We start from the raw sequence: 21,832 nt of genomic DNA on the forward strand, positions 1-21,832 counted from the left end.
TGTATTTGTGTGTGTGTGTCTGAAGTAAATCTTGCAAGAGAGCATAATATTTAGACATGTCTATTTTCTTCACTGTGTCGCTTTTACTGTGTGTGTGTGTGTGTGTGTGTGTGTGTGTGTGTGTGTGTGTGTGTGTGTGTGTGTGAAAAATAAATTCCAAACACTTAAATCTAAAGACTTTCAAGAGTGTACCATTCATTTTGGCATTTTCCAGTCTAATCTCACAAGGAACAACAGTGTGTCCATTTAAGGGTTGATGTTTTCATTTTAAGGGATAAGTGAAGTATTTTGACTTTGAGATCATCAGCGAACAGCATGGGAGATAAGAGTAGCTTAATATGCTTTTACGACACTGTTAAAAACACTATGCCATTCAAAGTTGTGTTGAAAAACCTTTGGCAGAAGCTCATCAGAGGAAACAAGTGGTAGTCTAAATAATAATAATAATTAGGGGAAGTATTGTTACCCGCCACCACAGCAAGGTCCTGATTGAACAATAAGCAAAGATAACAAATAGAAGAATTATTATGGTTATTATGGTTATCATTATATTCTTAAAACTATTGTAATTGACACACACACACACAGGCACACACACACACACAGACACAGACGCACACACACAAACACACACATATATAATTGTATTTTATCAATTGTTTACATTTTGTAACCATTTATTTATGTATCTATTTTTCCTTTCTTGTGTAACTGGAATTGCAAATTCAACCTAAGGTGCAGTTATGCACCACTGAGTTATGTTTTGTATTCTCCCTGGCTTGTCAAACCAGCCACCAGCCAGGTCCTCCTGTGTCTTCCTGATTCTGATCAAATCCTGATTGATTTGATATTCAATTGTTGCAGCCTCTGCAGGAGGAAAAAAAAAAAAGAAAAGGAAAAAACTATTCCCCTGTTCTGGTCCTTATGGAAAAAAAATCCTGTGATGCAGTCAAAATATGTGGTTATCTGATCCGGTGTCTAAGTAGTTTATGAAATGTATCAACAATTATCTGGTGAAAACGCTGATATCCTATGCCACAATTGTCTGTTTTGCATCAGTTCGAAAAAAAAAAAAAAGATAGAGATACATAAACATACAAAAACTATGCACTACTTTAGGGGTGGCTCAGTTGCATTTCAGAAGCTGTATTGTGATTTAGACTTTTGGCATTTGGCTGGAGGGGTAGCCTCCTTGCCTTGCTATGATGCTATGCACCCTGTTTTACCCCCCAAAAGTAAGATCGGTTGTGGGACTTGTTAAAAAGTCAACACTGGGCACAGATCTAATGAATTGGGCTCAGCCAGCCATATCAGTGAAAAAGTAAGCCGAGGTGACCCCTTCTAAGGGTAGCACACGTGGGTATAGGTTTCATTTTGATTCCAGCAGCAGAAACACCAGCACTCTTATTACAATCACACCCAACACAACCATGAACAAACAGGCAATTTTCCCCATATCACACTCTCTTGATAAAAGACTGCCTAATAGTCAGTATTTTTGTACTGGATTTGATCAACCTTTCTCCTGACCCACTGAAATTCAGTAACAATTGCACCCACAACAATCCAGCCAAAATTGTAGAGTAAAACGTTTACTATTTTTTACCTGTAACAGGTTTCTTGAAGTTATAAAAAAACCTGCTGTTGCTACATTTTACTTTTTAGATATTAAACTGTTCACTTTAATGTGACCAATGCAAAAAGCTAAAAGCTTTCAGTCTAATATTTCAATGGTTGAATAAGGAAAATACTTTAAATACATTTTATAAGGTTAACCAGTTAATCAACCCCAGTTGGAATGTAATGTAATGACAACAAATCCAATACTAGTTAAAAAATATAATCAGTGAAACATAATCCCCCTCAGGTGAAAGTTTTACAGATTTGATACGATATCAGTATAGAGTGGCAAAACCGCCATCAAAGCTTAATGTTGCAGAAGTCCCTTGCTGAGACTATATAGCTGTGTTGACTGATTGGTGAGCTACCTGAATTGCAGTTTAGGCCCTATTTCTTCCACAAGATTACTTTCATCCAAACAAACAAGTATTCGATAACTTGAAACTGTCTTTGAGGACATGACCTACAGAAAACCCTCCCAGCAGAAGAAACTTTAATTTCAAAATTAAATCAGTTGCAGAAACAAATACATACAGTAAATAACCCATTTAATTACTCAGTAGAATGACAGTACAGGGGTAGTAAATGGCAAATTCTATTTTTTTCTTTCACCTTCTCTTCTCTAATCAGAAATTGTAGGTATACTTTACTTCTCGCTGCAGCTAAGGAGAGTGTAATAAATCATCTTAACAGCACACTGCATTTTGCGCCATTGTGGAATTTACATTGAACAGCACCATGCACTTGAACAAAGAGTTATAGACATGGGAGCAGGATGCACACCAAGCATAGACTTGTGCTTTAATCTGATTGTTATTTATATCTCAGTAGAAAGGTTTGTTAGTGTTGTCTTTGGTCAGAAAAGACCTGATAATTGTTTTTTTTTTTTCTGATTATGCTTATTGTTGAATGGCCACATATGCCATAGCCAGTCCTGGTAGCCACTGGAAAGATTACCCATGACACACAGCAGTGCAACAAAAGGACAGAATTGACAAATTTTCATCAATTAACAATATACCAGACGTATATGACTTTACAGCCATGTTTTGGAGACCACCAAGAGAATATAGAGAAAGTGAAAATGCCAACATGTGATTGTTGCTAATGATTTAAACAGGAAATATGAACAAAATCCCATGATGTAACATCAGAAAGGTTCAAATCTATTTAAAAGCAAACAGACCCAAATATCTTTCTTAGTTTATTAATGTATCGTAATTGATCTGCAAGGACACCTATGCCCATTTGCACTTGGTGAATGCTTGTGTCTTTCTAATCCTGTATTGCTGACAAGGGTCTTCCTACAGGAATAAAATTATAAAAGAGGACTTTGAAACCACCCAGATGCTTAACTGTTGCTCTCTTTCCCAAAGGTGACCTTTGCTTTTAGTAGTAAGACAGTAATGACTTCTGTTTGGTAAAATTAATCTCTTGCTTAAAAGTTACAACTCCTTTGTGTGCTGTTGACCTGTTGGTTGGACATTATAGGCAAATTAGATGCAAGCTATGTCACAGTGAGAGCAATATGGGGATGTCTCCATTTAAACTGAAATGGACACTTCACAAAAATGAAAACTGCATGACTGCAGTAAATTGAACCTGAAGCATTCCCATTAGATAATGCAATAAAGAAATGCAAAAAATAATAATTATTTACACTACAAGAGGCCAGGAGATAAATCTTCGGGTTATTCAGAAAAGAACTTGATACACCTCTTTTGGGTGAGGAAATAAGAGCCAAATGCAGAGCCAATACAGTGGAAGTGACATCGCATAAAGCCTTGACTTGAGATAATGTGCTAATTAGGAAGCTGTTGGTGAATGTCTTTACATTATCAAGGACAGTGATGGTTATTTACTCCACATCCTAATGATACATTCCGCTCACTCGGTGGTAACACCCTCGCTATGCTACGGTCTGTGCACCGCTTACAGCATTTCAGAAATTGCAGCTATTCATGAACACAATTGCCACGGGGAAAAAGAGGATATGCCCCCCTCCCCAGTGCAAATGTAAGATTTAGCAGGACTGTAGGAATGAATATGACTCTAACAGTTGGTATGCAGGTGTTGGACAAATAGACAGACATTACAGGTTCATGATCGCACTCCAGGCATTCCATGCATGGTGCTACATTGTACCCACAAAAATAGGATGAGAAATTAATGACCTAAAGGACAAGACTGCACAATGGGTTCCACATTATGTTTAATCATACAAATATGAACAAATAAGGGCAACATTGTGATATGTTTGTTTGACAAATTCTAACTCTGAGAAAAGTCTATCATAAAATTTTCAATTAGCCCTGGCGTCCACTAAAACATTGCTTCTAATGCAACATCGTTCAGTCTCTCATTTGCATAGGTTATGCTTTTTCTTTTTCCTTTCTTTTCTTAACAACTCAATCAGGTCTATTAGGATAAACCTTGCAGTTCCTAAGAGCCCCCGGCACTGCTGAGTCATCCAACCAGAGACCTGTCCACTGTCCCACATTTGAATTTAATTGCAAATGAGTATAAATTCAGCATGGGAAGAGAGGAAAATATGACCTTTTGAAAAAGTTTGTCTCTTTCCAAATTAATTCAGTCCTACTGTATATTAGATTTTGAAAAACTAAACAAGAGCACTGTAAATTCATTAATATACCAAGGAGGAATGATAAGTTGTGAATGAGCAAGTGCAACAAATCATCTTGGGGAGCATGTCTGTGATTAGTCATTAATATCACATACTCAACGGAATTATTGTTGGTTCAATACTGATGAATTTCACACGCCCGAAGCATACACAATTGTCATTTTTATATAGCGATTCCATTATGCCACCATAAGACCCTCTGTTGCTCTAAGGTTGTCAATGTTTTGTGGTAGAAAGCCTTAAGGGGGCAGGCTCTGAGCTGAAGTTACATTTGAGGAGGTAAGGGCATAGATTGGTTATATTCCGAATAAAACCCTTTGAGACTGATCTTGACTTGACTAAGTTCTGTGCAAGCCATGTTGAAAACAAAAAGCTGTGGGAAAAGGTAATATTTAACACCTGAACTATTGCAGGATTCAACTTTGGAAATATTACTGCTACAAGAATGATAGATGAAAGGAGAGGCACTAGGCTGAGCGTTGCAGACAGGTGAGGGTATTACAATGTTTAGCTTAGCAGCATAACACTAACTTTATCCTGCTTCACTGAGCTAAATCCAGTCATTACTCATGGCCAAATGTATGGGGTGCTCTTGTAGTACCCACTATGGCTGGTGTCTGGCCTCTGCAAAAGGACTGCAATGTAATTTTCACACGGAATGGCCCATAGAAAACTATTTCAATGAAAGTGCTTCTTTGTACCGCTGACAGTTTCAGAGTGGTACTTACAGAATTTGACATGCCGAATGAAACGAACAGTAATGATTCTTTAAAAGCAGAACTTTATATTCCACTTTTTTCCCTCTCTATATAATTTAAAACTGCATCAACACAAAAATAGCTCCACTGGCACAGATGGTTGTTAAATACTCGTATTTACTTTTGTTTTGTCACTACTACCTATGTTGACAGTTTGCCAAAAGAATGGGTTCACAATATCTGACAGTTAGCAATTAGGCTGACAAAGGAAAAATAATCAGTGAACATTTATAAATCCGCAGTCAGTGGGATGTCTGCTTGCACATTCATACATAAGAACAGAAAGACTGAGCCAAAGGATGAACACTTGAGCCATTTTTTTTTCTCCCCGAGACCATGACAGATAGTATCGATTGATTCTTTTAGTTAGAACTTAACAGAATGACACATGTACGATGAACTGTTATTACTCATTGGCAATTTAAACCTCTGCGCATATAACTACAGAAAGAAGGAATTAAAAGTTATGCACACTTCAATAACAGCATTCATCTCTGTCAGAGGTTTGTATAACATGCTATTGATGAGCAAAGTCATTTGAAATAATGAGCCATCAGAGGCAGAGAAAGGGAGGAAAAGAAGAAAAAGCACCAAGAAGTCAACGATAGAAAGAGAAATAAGTGCATGGAGAAAAAGGGAAAAAAGAAAAGGTTGCCACTGTAGTTAAATCATAATTGTTTGGTCTATTTTAAAATCATGTTCTATTCCAACCTTCTGTCTTCTCTAACTATCTATAGAAATTATATATAAGAATTGGAGATTTCTTCAAATTTTTTCTTCATGACCAACCGACACATTCCCACATGCTGGTGTCAGTGAGGCGTTTAATGATCCGTTTCAAGGTTCAAGGTATCTTTTTGTTTGTTTTTTTTTTTCCTTTAATTTCTTTTTTTTTTTTTTTATCCCTTGGGGGCAATTTGTTTTCACAGCCAGAAGTGAATACGATCATCATCAGCAATCAACCCTTTAATCAACACACAATATGTACAAAGAACATCGAATCACATGATGAAAAAAGCCCATAGTAGTAGAGCCTAATCATCGCTCCTTCATTTTGACAGCTTATTTCTGTGAACAACTGGAAGTAGCCTGAATTCATTAAACTGACTGGCCTCAGAACATGTTTACAGGGACTTCTTGTTGCTAGCAAGTACAATGTTAGAATAAAGCATTTGAAAAAATGTATTTTTATACACACACACACACACACACACACACACACACACACTGGGGAGAAAAGGTATTTTATACACTGCTGGTTTTTCAGCTTGCAAAACATGTAGAGGTCTTTAATTTTTATCAAAGGTACTCTTCAACTGTGAGTGACAGAATCAAAAACAACGATCTAGAAAAAAACACATCATATGATTTTTAAGTACTTCATTTGCATTTTATTTCATGACATAAGTATTTGATCACCTACCAACCAGGAAGAATTGCAGCTCTCATTCTCATTAGTTCTTCTTTAAGAAGCCCTCCTGTTCTCCACTCATTACCTGCATTAACTGCGCCAGTTTGAACTTGTTACCTATGTAAAAGACACCTGTACACAAACTCAGTCAAACAACCTCTCCCCAATGGCCAAGACCAGCGAGCTGCGTGAGGACATCAGGGATAAAATAGTAGAACTGCACAAAGCTGGGCTACAGAACAATAGACAAGCAGCTTGGTGAGAAGGCAACAACTGTTGGCACAATTATTAGAAAATGGAAGTAGTTCAAGATGACGGTAAATCTCCCTCGGTCTGGGGCTCCATGAAAGATCTCACGTCACGGAGCATCAATGATCATGAGGAAGGTGAGGATCAGCCAAGAACTACCGGCTGGACCTTGTCAATGACCTGAAGAGAGCTGGGACCACAGTCTCAAAGAAAACCATTAGTAACACACTACGCCGTCATGGATCAAAATCCTGCAGCGCTTGCAAGGCCCTCCTGCTTAAGCCAGCACATGTCCAGGCCCGTCTGAAGTTTGCCAATGACAATCTGGATGATCCTGAGGAGGAATGGAAGAAGGTCGTGTTGTCAGAGGAGACAAAAATAGAACTTTTTGGTCTGAACTCGACTCGCTGTGTTTTGAGGAGGAAAGAGGAGGAGTACAACCTCAAGACCACCATCCCAACCGTGAAGCATGGAGGTGGAAACACCATTCTTTCGGTATGCTTTTCTGCAAAGGGGACAGGATGACTGCACAGTATTGAGGGGAGGATGGAGAGGGCCAAGATCAAGATCTTGTATCGCCAAGGCAACACTCAAATTACAGCTGAGAGTCTGCACTTTAAGCCCATATGGATTATATAATTGTATCCTGAATGCTTCTGTAAACAGCTAAAATAAAACTTGCCACTGTACAAGTATTTCTGGGCCTAACTGTGTGCACACATATGTGTATAGAAATAAAGAGATTTTAAATTTCCTTTGTATTAAAAACATTTTTCCATTAAAATTGTGATCACAAAGACTTAACAGGGAAATGTTGATCTGCCTGATCCACAACTTCCTATGTCCCGTTGTTAATTACATTACAGCTCCAGGCTGATGAGCAGCAGAAGGAGCACCTGCACCCAGACCTCATATTCTCTGTTACAGCAATAACTGCCCAACCTTCTGAGGATACCTCTGTGGCCGATCAAAAAGAATGTTACTAACTCACATATTTCTCTGTCAAGGTCACTGAGAGAAAGACTAGAACTCTCATCCCTAAAACCCCCTATTTTCTAAAAGCTACTGGCAGTAATACCGTGGAATTTGTTCATTCCTACTGTAAAAAAGAGGAAGAGAAAAAAAATGTTATCTATCAATAAATAATGCTTTATTGTCTCATGTCAACAACCAAATTAGGGATTTTGTTTCCTTTTCCTTGGTTACTGTAGTCGCACCTCATTTTCTGGAGCGTTCCCTATGCGCATAGTGACTCCATACCCTACTTTTCCCTATCCTTTTTCACTCACCCTCTTCAAACAGCACAACACCGACAAATTAAAAGGGAAGAGAAGTAATAAGGTTGAGCAAGAGTTTGAAAATGTGGGTGCAGAGAAGGGAATGAGGTATAGAGCCAGAGAGAAGAGCAGAGGCCAAATGTTGGGAGAAAAGAACAGTGTGTATAGCAGTAAAAAGGGAAATAATTGAGAGACAGGACATAGTACAACAATTGAACACTAGATATGGGATCCAACTTGAAGAGAGGACAATACCTCAAAGGAAATTGTCCAGAGACTTGACATTCTTTTTTGCAGCTCTATAAATTATTCATATTGACATTACATTAACTCAACAATAAAGTTACCATCAGAATTTTTCTTGCAGAAATGTGGTGACTGCAAGTTCAGTAGTGGAGTATTAGATGTCTACCTACAAAAGACAACAGTAAAAAAAAAAAGTCCTGTCCCATTCTCAACATGGTGCTTTTGAGTAAGAGTATGTCTTCGTTGGTTGGAGTCATTTTGCTTGTCCTTTCTCCTGGTCTTCAAAATTAACTTTTAACCCCCAGTTGACAGGATTCCTCTTGCTGTTTGTACTCTACGACCGATGGGGGCATCTGTGCCTTAACTGTCCAATAAGATGCATCTGAAGTCTATCACCAAGTCCAAGAAAGGCCAGCTTCTCCTCCCCTGTAAATTTGGCTGACAATTAATTGGTCGGCTGTAAACTATGTTGTGAACTGTCTCTGCAGAATGTGTACTCTCTTTCAGCCTGTAATTGTCACTTACCACTAAACAGAGCTTTGGGCTGTTGATTGTACAGAATAACAATCCACTTACAGCCGATGAAATCGAGAAGCTGCTCTCTTAGCTCTCTCGGCAACCATATCATGGCTTCCAAGGCAGCTCTGAAACTAATGATTGGTGATCAGAGGACAGACCAAGCGGGATGACCAGTTCAATGCGATTGATGCTCGAAGTGAGCAAAAAGGAGAGCCGGGGAGCAAGTTAGTAAAGGGATTTCCTTACTGCCTGTTCTTGTTAGGCAAAGATTGATGGCTGAACGCCTCCACCCATTGACATCCCTTGTAAACTAAAGTACAAACAGTCTTCCGTTCAACTGTTGCATGTATGCAAAAGTTATATTAGCAACACTCAAGTTTACAAAAGGTGATCAAGAACCTCGCAACTCCACAGAGAAGAGCAGATCCAGCACTCTGTATCTCTTCGCTGCCAAAAGCACTTGAAGTCACTTAGATGCCGTCACATGTGGTAAAACTTTTGAACAAAAACATTTCATAAAGAGTTTAGCTTTTTGGGGTGAAGGATAAAATGCTTAACCCGGTTTATTAGACTATGAAATAAAGCAACAACCGTGCTCAGGAAAAGGAACAAAGAGGCAATTCTCAAAACCACACTGTTAACACAACATTACAATTTTTGGATCCCACCAGTTGGTCAGGATGTGGTCATAAGTGATGAAGAGGCCAGAAAAAAGAAGTTTTGCAGTGAGGTGGCCTCTGCTGGAGGTACAAACAATGTTTCCCTGGTTGTACTTTCCCTGTCCATGTGACGGAATGAGTGAGCAGACACCGCTAGACAATGGTGGATCAGGCCAAAAATCCAAAAGAGAATCCTGTAAAATGTTATTACTAGAACACTTAGGTCAAACTGTCACCATAGCCCCAAATCAAAACTTGCTCAGTCTCTGGTATAAACAGAGAACAACTATACAGCAAGGGTAAACACACCAGACAAAATCAAATACCAGGCTCGATAACTTGATAAGTCTCCAATGAACACAGCTAGCACATTGCGACACACACCACCACAAGATCAAATGAACCATCTTTTGGACATACAACTAGACAGACCTACATATAGGAGGCAGTCAGCACCATTACCAAATGAAAGGGGGAACACATAATCAACAAACACAAACAATAACATTAAAAGGCTCTGAAATATTGAATAGGCATTTCAATAATACTTAAACAACAGCCTTCCACCAAAAATATTGGAATGTAACATATTTCACTGATGTATGAAGGGATTGAACAGGGTGATTTGATGCGGGCTGTCACTCATCCCCATGATGGGCAACACATTAGACCACAACAAATGTCCCCATTTTCATTGACAGTACCTTTTAGCCACCAAAGGGACCTGTCAATGACAAGCAACGTTACAGCAAGCTAAGCATCTCCACCCTGTCTGCCCGCTTCCATTGTCAGCACGCAAAACAAAATGTCCGTGCGTGGACATACCGGTGCGTGGTAACACGTGAGAGAGCCCCCACACAACGGCTGTCCCGAAGCCCCAAAGGTATGGAACATGTGCAGTCCGTCCATGTATTTTTGTTCAGATGACTATATATCAGACACGCTCTTTAGATACCTTCATTGTTAAGTACAATGTGGTATAAGCATATTGCAGGTATAAAATATTCTCTATTTTCTCTGTGTTGGATTATAACTTTTTAATGGAATTACTGGTTGAAATACGGTGAAGTAAATGAGGATTGCAGGTTGAAAATGAGCTCACCTTCCGAGAGTCCATAGCAGTGATGACCCACACACAGTGTGCGTTGTTCTCATATTGAACAGGGTAGTTAGGAGAAGTTATGACCCCTCTGGGGCCCCTTAGGTTACTGCCACAGGTACGAGCTACACAGAAAGATAGGAGAAAGAGAGAGACAGTGAAATATTTATGGGGTAATCAAAATTATGCTTGAAGACTGCAAAAGACTTCTACGCAAGGGAAAGACAGGTAGTGGGGGAAAAAGTGATATAAAGAGGCAAACACTCTTGGATAAGTGGTCCAGTGGAGTCAAGCTGATGTAATTTCCACATTCACAAAGAGGCAGTTGTGGTTAACATTGAGCTGGAAAATACAAAATATTGTCATCGGTAGATGTTTAAATTGAGATTTCAAAATACTTAAAAATCCATAAAAAACATTCCTTTGAATATGTTTTTTTTATAATTAATTAATTTTTTCCCTCCCCTGAAATAGCTGATAGGAATAAACTACATAGCAACTAGGTACACCTTTGCCACTGGTATATACTGCTCACTGCAATTTTTATTACAATTGCTTTGATCAAATGTTTCTTGCCTCTGCGGAAAATAAACAATAATTAGATAACAAAATTCAATTATGGTCCCTTCCCTATTACAGTGTCTTGTGGTGTATATGCAGAGACCACAGACAGAAACTTGATGGAGTTGATTAGTAGAGGGGCAACAATACAGCGTTTACAAGTAGTGGCAGGTTGACTGGGATAATTCTCAATAGCATTTAGGGAACAAAATATAAACCGTTAACAGGGTAAGGGAAAAAGGATAGTGGTGAATATAGGACAAAAAAAGTACAGACTGTGAAAAAGAATTGTGAGGGAAAACTAAGAAAAGAGAACCCCCAATGACTGTGCTGTTTGGTAATTAAAACAATTGAAACGGTGTGTAGTGTACACACAAACACAAAGACTTGCATGCACACATGCTCGTGTGCACACACAGTGACAGTTTATGTCTGAGAAAAGCTTCTAATTAATGGTTGAGTCTCAGTAGAGAATAAAGAAACCTCATGGGTTTGAATACCGAAAGAGTGTTAGCACTAGATACACACAATACCCCATAGAGCTACCAGTTGGAAAAATTCTAACCTTTGACTCTCTGATTGTGTCCATATCATTCTCTCGACATGCATCCCATACACGTTTATGATAATTTCACTGCTCAAAGAATTATGTTATGTTGACATTCATTGGTTTGAAGCATTATCTATCATGTATGCATCTCTGTTTGTTGTCAAAATTGTGCATGAGTGGGTGTTATTGTCATCCTCAATGCTAAATAAACATAAATTAATACATTAATAAATAAAGACAGGTGGCACAGTGGTTACCGCTTCGGCCTGACAGCATGAATTTGATTTGATTCGGATAGGGGACCTTTCTGTGTAGAGTTCAAATGTTCTCCCCATGTCTGCATGGGTCTTCTCCGGTTTCCTCCCATAGCCTAAACCGTGCAGCAGGGTAATTGAAAAAAAAATGTCCAGATGTGTTAAAGAGAGAGTGAATAGTTGTCTGTCTGTCTATGGCTTTGAGATTGACAGGCAACCAGTCCAGGGTTTACCCCTCCCCTTGCCCAATGGCAGCTGGGATAGGCTCCAGCATCCCCCGCGACCCAAAGTAGGATAAGCAGCAGACAGTGGATGGGATAAATAAAGACTTGTTTTTACAGTGGCTTCATCAAATATTCAGGTTGATAAATGTTTTGCAGGATAAGATAATCTTCAAATGTTAAGTTATTAAAAAAAGGAAAATTTAAAAATTGTTCCACAATGGATCCCCACTGCATTTCACAAAGTTCCCTAGGTGGTGCATGCACAATAGAATAAATAGAGAAAAGCATCCAAAAATGTATCAAAGATCAGTGTTGAGACTGTAAAGGGTAGTGTGTGTGTTGGATATTGTTAAAGCTAACTAAATGTTGGTCTATGTGTTTGAAAATCTGTTGGTTGTTTGTTTTGTATTTTTAGAAGAGCAGCAATTGCCTTTGGGATTTTATGGCAAATGCATTTTTTAGTAAAAAGAATGTTAGGTTCAATTGTTTTCTTTTAAATTGAACAAGTCTCTGAACAAGTTCAGATAAACTTTCCAGGCAAAACCTTGCTGTTTTTTACTGGGATTTTTTTTCTTTTTTTTTCCTATTTTAGTTATTGGAAATTAATTGTACCAAAACAGTGAAAAATATGATATCATGGACCTTGGTGTATTAGTGCTCGTTCAATAAAATAAAAGTATTTAACAAAAACAAAAAAATGTATGTCTTTCCAGCTGAGAAAAAGTGGAGAATCAGTTGAATGTGCCTTCATCCCTTGCACCATCTCACTCTCCCTCCAACTCTTCTGTCTATTCTGTCAAGAGCGGGAGTGGGCAGTATCATGAGGACAGGCAGGTTCCTGCAGTCAGATGCTGACATATAGACAGAAAACAGACAGAAACACACACACACACACACACACACACACACACACACAAACACAAAGACACACACACAAACACTATAATGCAATGTGACAGGGATCCTACAGTATGTGTCTGAGCACAGGGACTGTCTGTCAAACACATACACAGCTCAGGGCAAAAAATGTTTCTGCTATGAGGTGTGTGACACTGTCCTTTGGATACTCATGTCACATCTGTGTGTATGTGTGTGTGTGTGTGTGTGTGTGTGTGTGTGTGTGTGTGTGTGTGTGTGTGTGTGTGTGTGTGTGTGTGTGTGTGTGTGTGTGTGTGTGTGTGAATGCTCTCCCCAGAGTAAATGTGCTAGCTGTCTTTCTTTTCGCTGTGGAGCAATAAACTCAACAGGGTATTGTTTGGTCACATGTGAGCAATAGAGCATTTTTGTTTTTTGTATTCACGTGGTGACTTGTGAGTTATATTAAAAAATGTAACAGTTTTGAAACATCAACATAACAAAATTAGACAGTCTTTTCATGCTCTCGGACAATCTCAATAGAAGAACTAAGGTGTGCACTTTGAAATAAATAACTGAGATGATTTACTCTGAAATCAAAATGCACAAAATAGGTAAGAAGTTTTTGCACTTTGAAATGCATTGGCCTTTTTATGCACCTGTTAACAGTCAAGGAGAAACTGTTATATCTCCCAATCCAATTAGTAATGGCTTTAGGAAAGCTGGTTGTGGTTAATTGTTTTCATACAGATTGAAGCAAATAATGAAAACAATCATTTTCATATGACCATTTGCTGTGAAACATATCTAATGCCGGGGAAGCTGGTTTTGGGAGTAGCGGACTGTTGTCTGTTGTCTCAGTGATGAGTTAGGTGCTGGGATTGCAGAGATTGCAGGTGGTTATAAAATCAGTCCTGCACAAACATAGAAAAGAACTTCATTTTTTGCTCTAATCCAAACTGCAGAACAAAGGTCTGCCGCACTTGAGCTTCAAAAATATGGGACTATTACTTAAGTATGATGGTTGTTAACAGAAAAGCCTTTGTACCTAATAGAAAAGTTTCATTACAAAAGACAGTGACGTATCTAATTACCGGTAAACAAAAATCGGTGCCACTGCCTCTATGATGCGATAAGAATTCCACCTTGCTTGTCATATATATTTAACCATTTAGTCTTTTCAATATATGTTGATGATGATGAACATGAATTATTAGTTATTAGAGCTGTATATCTTTTTCTTTCTGCTTCTCCCTCATTAGAATGTATCTTTCACAAACACATGCAATTGTTTATTATCTTTTGTCCTTCATGGTTAAATGAGGTTTGACCTTTTTCGTCAAATAGCGTGGTGAGTCACTTAGTGTGCTTGGTGTTTATAGACATCAACTGTATCTTTGCTTCACCTTCTGCATTTTAAAGCACAGGTTCTTTGGTTTTCAGAATAATTTTCATGTTCTTTCACTTCTGCACATTTCAGATTGCTTTTTATCTGAAACTGTCTGTTTCCTTTTTTTGGTATTCACATATGTTATTACATATATGCTTTTAGTGGTCTATTTTTTTATTACTCTTAGCCTGTCATTTACCTTTCTCTGGCAGGTGCTTTATTATCATCTGATTTTAATTTATGTCCTTTGTCTTCAGTTTCATTGGCTTTATTCTGCTCTGTTGTTCCCTCACTTGATGATGATATAATTTCCCCAGTTCATGTTATAATTACAGGGTCATTGCTTTTTGAATGTTTGTGCTTCTGTGTTGGTGTCTGCACTGAGATTTGCTGATAGGCTGGGTCTTTTCAAAGGGAGGAAGCCCTTTTCCACTTTGCAGTTTCAATGAACAATTTCATGAAAAAGCTTAACAAATAGGAACGGGATAATGAATCTCATCTAACCTATGCGTTTTAATTCCGTGGTATTTATATCAGTGATTTGCATGTTGCAGGTGTTATATTTATGGGATTTTTAGCCTGCTATTTAAAAAAAAAAAATCTAAATTGTAACATTTCTTTCAATGGGTTTGTTTTATTGGAGGGCTTTTGAGTTTAAATTGGTTGCATGCCATCATAGGCAATAATTAAGCATGAGCAACAGGTGTGAAGCACAGGTGCAGCTTGGAAGCAGCAGGTGCGGTGGGGAAAGGAGTCAAAGGACTTGTCGTGAGAGTAGATGCCAGGCAAATACAAGGCGTGAGCCAGAGCAGAAAGGGACAGTCGCTCCACTGCCACCACGCCTGAAGCAAGGCAGCCTGTCAGTGTCCACTCCGAACATCCCAGCCTCGGTCACTGTGATCCCATTACTGCCCAGGAAAAGAAGTTTTTAATCTTTCTTTTCTAAGTCAGAAGAGGGGAGCAGGGTGTGATGGGTTGTAGTGGCTATTGTATACTTTGCCTGTTTTTTTTTTTTTTTTCTTCTCTCCCAAAAAGCAACACTTCAACAGGATTGCAACAAAGCTGCTAGCATTGACATGAAGACAGAGGAACTGGAATGTTGTATTCCATCAGCATCTGACTAGCTTCTTCCCCAACCAACAACTGTGAGACAGTAATGGACCCTGCGTGTATTTTTAACTGTTAAATTATTCATGTAATATTTTAGGACTCTTATTCATTATATTGTCCACTGTTAAATGAAAATGTTAAAAAGTACATTCAATTAGGGTTTAACAGAAAACTGTTTCTGAAGACCCTGTTTACCTTTTCATAGGGTCCAAGGCTCCTAACCTCATTCCTCAGTGTTATACATTATTGCATGGTAGTTTTAGGAGAGTGCCACATCCTTTTATCTTCTTAAGAGCCCTGGGTTTAGCACCTTTAAAATGCTGTTTCTGGACATGTTACCGCATGAGATGGCCTCATCCTTGCACTGATAGAAGGCTGTAGTGGAACTTACTTCTGCAAATGGGTCTGTGGTCACTCCAGGCCGCCAGTGTGTCAGTGACTCGTTGACAAGTGATACTTTTAGATCCTTGCAGTACGTAGCTGTCATCGCAACTGAATTGGACGCTGGAGCCAACTCTGAGGGAGACACAAGGGTAACATTACATCCCAAAGTGTAACTTTAAGTCATGAACTAACAGGCCGCAGATAATGTTATACTTGTCAAAGTAGCTTAGATAATTGTATGAATGGTGGTCAGATTAATGACTCACTAGGTTTTAGATCACTTTGGCTGATAACCATGACAGCTCATCCAATTAGAAGCTAAAAATGGTTGGTTTATGAAAGACACGCTGATATAATTTCAACCAATTGTCTGCTCTATAGCTCTTTTTTTTTTTCTCCCCCCAAAGCCTGAAGTCTTTCTCTCTCTACACTCCTATCATTTCCTCCTACTGCCTGGCACTGTGCTGTCTTGACACGTGAGAGGTACATTCAGCACTCTGAAGATGAAATCTGCATGATGCCTTACTTGTAAAGTTTGTCTCGGCCCTGCTGAAAGACAACAGTCTGATACCTGGCCAAACATTTGCTATACAGAGTTCTGGTGGTTCAGGGGTTCCAGCCTGCTGCTAAATTTTGAATTGGTATATAGTATGTCAACTCTCTTGATTGGTCTATCCTGCTTGTATCCTATCTCATAATTTTCCACTCACTGTAACATTTCAAATTATATGTAGCAAAACATGAAAAGGATAACATTTTCAGTGGAAAATGGTCAAAAACCTTAAAATGTGTTTCTCTGGAACAAAACCAACTACAAGGGAAAATTGTTACAGTATTGCAGCTTAGATTTTTAGTTTTTATACAAAGAGAACCCCTTTTCTGCTCTGTAGGGATGACCATTTTTTGCTTTCTGACAGATCACACAATCTGTTCAAGCTCCTGCAATAAACATATCTGTTACAAGATGGTAACGGATATGGAGTACCAACATGGATGCACTGACCAACATGAGCAAATTTGAAACGCATTGCACAGAAAGGTTGTGACCTGTCACAAGCTAAGATAACATACTCCAAAAGTGTGGTGGAATGTGTGGTATTCATTGATCCTATTAGCTGAGAAGCAGGCGCTGGAGATTAAAAGATCATTCAGACGTAGGAAAAAGTGCAAAAAAAAATGCTCATCTGGAGAACTTCGTAGAAAATAAAAACAATTCAGTTGAAACTGAACTCAAAAAGGAGAGGGGGAAGGGGTGCTTGGAAGAAGAGAGAGAAGCAGAAAGGCAAGAGTCTTGGACTGAGAGAAGGGACTTTGAATATTGGTACCATGACAGGAAAAGGTAGCGAGTTGGTCAACGTTGTAGAGACGGAAGTTGGATCTATTGTGTCCATGAGACCAGGTAGAAAGGTAGTAAGGTTAGAAGCTTAGGAGCAGGCTTTAAGCTTTACTATCATGGTACTGACCGGAAGAGAAATCGAGTAGGAGTTATCTTGAAGGAGGAGTTTGTTAGGAATGTTCTAGAGGTGAAAAGAATGCCAGATAGACGAAGGAGTCTGAAACTGGAAATTGATGTGTGATGCCCAATGATTTTAGTTGCTATGCCCTGCAGATGGGATGTGAGTTAGAAGTTCTGGAATGAGTTAGATGAAGTGATGCAGAATATACCCAGAGATGAGAGAGTGGTTATTGGTGCAGACTTCAATGGACATGTTGGTGCAGGCAATAGAGGAGATGAAGAAGTGAAGGGTGGATTTGGTATACAGGATAGGAATGCAGAGGGACAGATGGTGATAGACTTTCCAAAAAGGACTTTTTGTTTCCAGGAAAGACAAGAACATAGGGTAACTTATAAAAGTGGGAGTAGGAGCATGCAGGTAGACCACATCTTGTATAAATGAGGTACCCTGAAAGAGATCCCTGACTGCAAAGTAGGTGTAGGTGAGAGTGCAGCCAGACAGCAAAGGATGGTGGCATGTAGGATGACTGGTGACTAGAAAGATCAAGAGGGCAAAGGCAGAGCAGAGGACAAAGTGGTGGAAACTGAAAAGGGAGGAGGGTTGTATGGTTTTCAGGTGGTCAGGGAGAGCTTCCAGGTGATTGGACAACTACAGCTGATGTTGTCAGAGAGACAGGTAGGAGAGTACTTGGTGTATCATCTGGAAGGAAAGTAGATAAGGAGACTTGTAGGTGGAATGACAAAGTGCAGGTGTATAAACAGAGAGAGCGGTTAACAAAAAAGTGGGACACTTAGATGACTGAAGAGAACAGACAAGAGTTCAGGGAGATACAACATAAGGTAAAGATAGAGGTAGCAAAGACAAAACAACGGGCGTACGATGACTTGTATGCTCTGAGGGACAGTAAGGAGGGAGAGAATTATCTATACAGATTGGCTAAACAGAGATAAAGATGAAAAGGATGTACAATAGGTCCGGGTGATTAATGACAGAGAGGGAAACGTATTGACAGATGCTAGAAGAGTGATGGGAAGATGGAAAGAGCACTTCGAAGAGCTGATGAATGTGGAAAATGAAAGAGAGGTATGGGGAGAAGAGGGGACTAGTGTAGACCACAAAATAGCAGAGATTCATTAAAGTGAAGTGAGGAAAGCATTGAAGAGGATCATGAATGGAAAAGGAGTTTGTCCTAATGATATACCTATGGAGGTGTGGAAGTGTCTAGGAGAGGCAGCAGTAGAGTATCTGATTAGATTATTCAACAGGATCTTGGAGTGTGAGAAAATGCCTGAAGAATTGAAATGAAGTGTGATGGTGCCCATTTTTAAGAATAAGGGGGATTTGCAGAATTGTGGCAACTATAAAGTAGATGAGCCATATAATGAAGTGATGGGAAAGAGTAGTGGAAACTATACTGAGAGTAGAATTCAGCATTTGTGAACAGCAGTATGGCTTCTTGACTCGAAAGTGTTACAGATGCAGATGTTACAGATGCTTTGAGATTGCTAATAGAAAGGTACAGAGAAGGCCAGAGGGAGTTGCATTGCATTTTTGCAGACCTGGAAAAGCATATGACAAGGTGCCAAGAGAGGAACTCTGGTATTGTATGAGGAAGTCTGGAGTGGCAGAGAAGTATGTGAGACTGGTACAGGACACGCATGCTAGCTGTGAGACTGTTGTGCTGTAGGGGTAACAGAAGTTCAAGGTGGAGGTGGGACTCCATCAGGGATTAGTTCTGAGCCCCTTTCTGTTTGCAGTGGTGATGGACAGTCTAACAGATGAGGTTAGTTAGGAATCTCATGGGCCATGATGTTTGTAGATGACATTGTGCTCTGTAGTGAGAGCAGAGAATAGGTTGAATAGAATCTAGAGAGGTGTGAGATATGCTCTGGAAAGGAGAGGAATGAAGGTTAGTTGCAGGAAGTCAGAGTATATATGTGCGAATGAGAGGAACCCTGGTGGAACGGTGAGGCTCGATGGAGTGGAGATCAAGAAGTTGGAGGATATCCGGTACTTGAGCTCAACAGTCCAGAGCAGCGGAGAGTGTGGAAAAGAGTTGAATAGATGGGTTCAAGCAGATTGGAATTGGTGAAGAAAAGTTACAGGGGTACTATGCAATACAAGACTGAATGAAGGGAAAGCTGTACAAGACAGTGCGGCCATGCTGTATGGCCTAGAAACAGCTACAATGACGAAAAGACATGAGGCAGTAATAGAGGTCGCAGAGATGAAGATGCTAAGGTTCTCTGGGAGTGACCAAAGTGGAGTGGCGTGACCAAATGAGTCGATCAGAGGGACAGGTCATGTTAGATGTTTTGGAGAGAAGGTCAGAGAAGTTGGACTGAGAGGAGAGATAGTAAATATATTGGTAGATGGATGCTGGAATTGGAGCTGCCAGGCAGGAGGTCTCGAGGAAGACCAAAGAGAAGATTTATGGACGTAGTGAAAGAGGAGGATATAGAGATAGGATTAGATGGAGAAGGTGGATTTGACCTCTGAAGGGAAAAGCTGAAAGGAGAAGACGAAGAAGAAGAAGAAGGCCATTCATAGTTTAAAAAAGGCAGTGATCATGCATTTTCTTTCTTTGTATATTTATACATCTTCCAGTGTCAAGGACAGCGTATCACTGATAAGAAATAGACACAGACCCTGGCATCTTAAGAATGATCCCATCACAGGTGGACAGCTTCAGCTCAAGAGTTTACACAAGGCACTAAAATGTGTCTCCTCATGCATCTCCAGTGACTTAGACAAACAAAAACTGGCATTACTCTGCTTTTAGAGGTAGGCAGAAGGGCACTGTTTCAATTTTGTTGATTCATTTTGAACCAAAGACTTACAAATAAGCAGTGAGGTATATCAAATTTTTAAATGAATCTATACAGACTGTCTATTTCTGTTTGCTTTTAGCTTTGTTCAGATGTGTATGCTTAATCGTTTATAATCCATCATAGGCGGACATGTTTTCTTAAGCAGTGCACTCAAAGTGGCCTTCTTAAACTTAACACTATAGCCACATGTTTACCGACTCCAAAATTTATCTCAGTGGTTTGATTTAAATTGAACTCAGTGTTTTTCAATTTTGTGTTAAGACCTGCAGTTGTGCTCAATTCAGTCAGGTCAGATTTAAATATCAGCTTAGCACAGGTTTTCTGTCTGTCCAAATTAACTGTTCCAACCTGGAAAATATGAGGGCAAGTTCCACAGACCTGAGAGCTGTAGCCAATAGAGGAAATGTTGTGCAGTTGATTCTGCTCCACTCAGACTGGATATGAGCAAAATAAATCATTGCCTAGATTACAATTTCAGATTACTAAAATCTAAATATATATATAACAGATTAAACGCGTAGAATATGAACATACAGGGATGTTTTCCTGGAAGAGGTTAGAACCTGTGATGGGGAGATGGCCTTCTGAATTAATAATACAATGTCAAGACGGCCACCATCAGACAAAATAAATCACTGCAGGACATGTCACACTGGCCATATGTCAGTCAAGATACATGATAGATACAGTGACAAAGTCATCAACGTACATGTCCACTGGCAGCAGCCTATTCTAAATTGATTGATTAAAAGAACAATATCATTAATATTATTTGTAGCACTGAAATAAAGCACAGACTGAACTCACTGGAAAGTGGCGCCCATTCTCTTGCCGTTTTCTGGAGCTCCAGGATCTGGACAAACATCTCCGGCTAGACCACTCTGACTTACTGTGAAAAAATAAACAAGAAAAAAAACACACAAAATTTTCATTAGTTTTGGGCACGCTGTGTGTGTTTTCTCCATATTCATTTGATTAATTTATTATTTAAGGATTTATAAAGATCAGATCATTTTCAGGAACCTTTTTTTGAATACATATTCATGACTGTCTATGTAAACAAACATTTCCTTTTTTTTGCATGATTTCAGATAAACAGTAGCTACCCAGTTTATCTAATGTATATGTATACGTAATGTCTTATATGATAGTGACCGAAATTTAGCCTTGTTCCATGATTCCAAAATAGTGAACCTGGCTTCAACCCTGTATACCTCTGGGCATATTTATCTAAGACTTGAGTGTTTTTAGCCAAACTCCTGGAGTAGTGCCGACAGGAGTTTGAAGACAGCATTTTAGACTTAACAGCTTGCACTTCAGATCAGGTCAGAGCTGGTCTATGAAGCAGTTGTATTTCCAGGCCCCCAGGCGCAAACACAAATATACAGAGGGATATTAACACACAAACATAAAAACACATTCATGCACACTTTTCATGTCACAGAAAAAATTGTCATTTTTGTTAAATCCTTGCCCCTTTGACTTTTCAAAACACTTTCATTCATTTACAAGATATTAGCATAAAATTTGCAATTGTTAGCAAGATAACATACCACGAATGGATAAACTCTGCTTGTAATTGGAGATAAAGGGGTAGTCCACAGCAGCTGATGAGCTGTCATTTAGAAGTGGGCTTTCAGGATTTATGGTTTGGGTTCAGAAAAGAGAAGAAAATATTTTTTTCTAAAACTTGTGTTTGCATAGTTCTGCAGGAGACATGCTTACACCAAAGGA

The 21,832-nt window shown here is 39.2% G+C and overlaps 1 protein-coding gene across 1 annotated transcript in view; it reads right to left on the minus strand.

Annotated features, from left to right (window-relative positions):
* csmd1b (CUB and Sushi multiple domains 1b) overlaps positions 1 to 21,832 on the minus strand; it is a 283,651-nt gene that overhangs the window by 146,026 nt on the left and 115,793 nt on the right. Inside the window, exons 9-11 of the mRNA XM_086174557.1 lie at positions 20,906 to 20,987; positions 15,818 to 15,942; positions 10,486 to 10,607 (exon numbers count right to left, since the gene is read on the minus strand). Coding sequence (XP_086030683.1) covers positions 10,486 to 10,607; positions 15,818 to 15,942; positions 20,906 to 20,987 — 329 coding nt within the window. The remainder of the gene's footprint in view (positions 1 to 10,485; positions 10,608 to 15,817; positions 15,943 to 20,905; positions 20,988 to 21,832) is intronic.

This window comes from Fistularia commersonii, chromosome 27 (genome assembly GCF_037954325.1).
Source record: "Fistularia commersonii isolate RoL2024-O1a breed Wild chromosome 27, RoL_Fcom_v1.0, whole genome shotgun sequence".
Classification (NCBI taxonomy): Eukaryota; Metazoa; Chordata; class Actinopteri; order Syngnathiformes; family Fistulariidae; genus Fistularia; species Fistularia commersonii.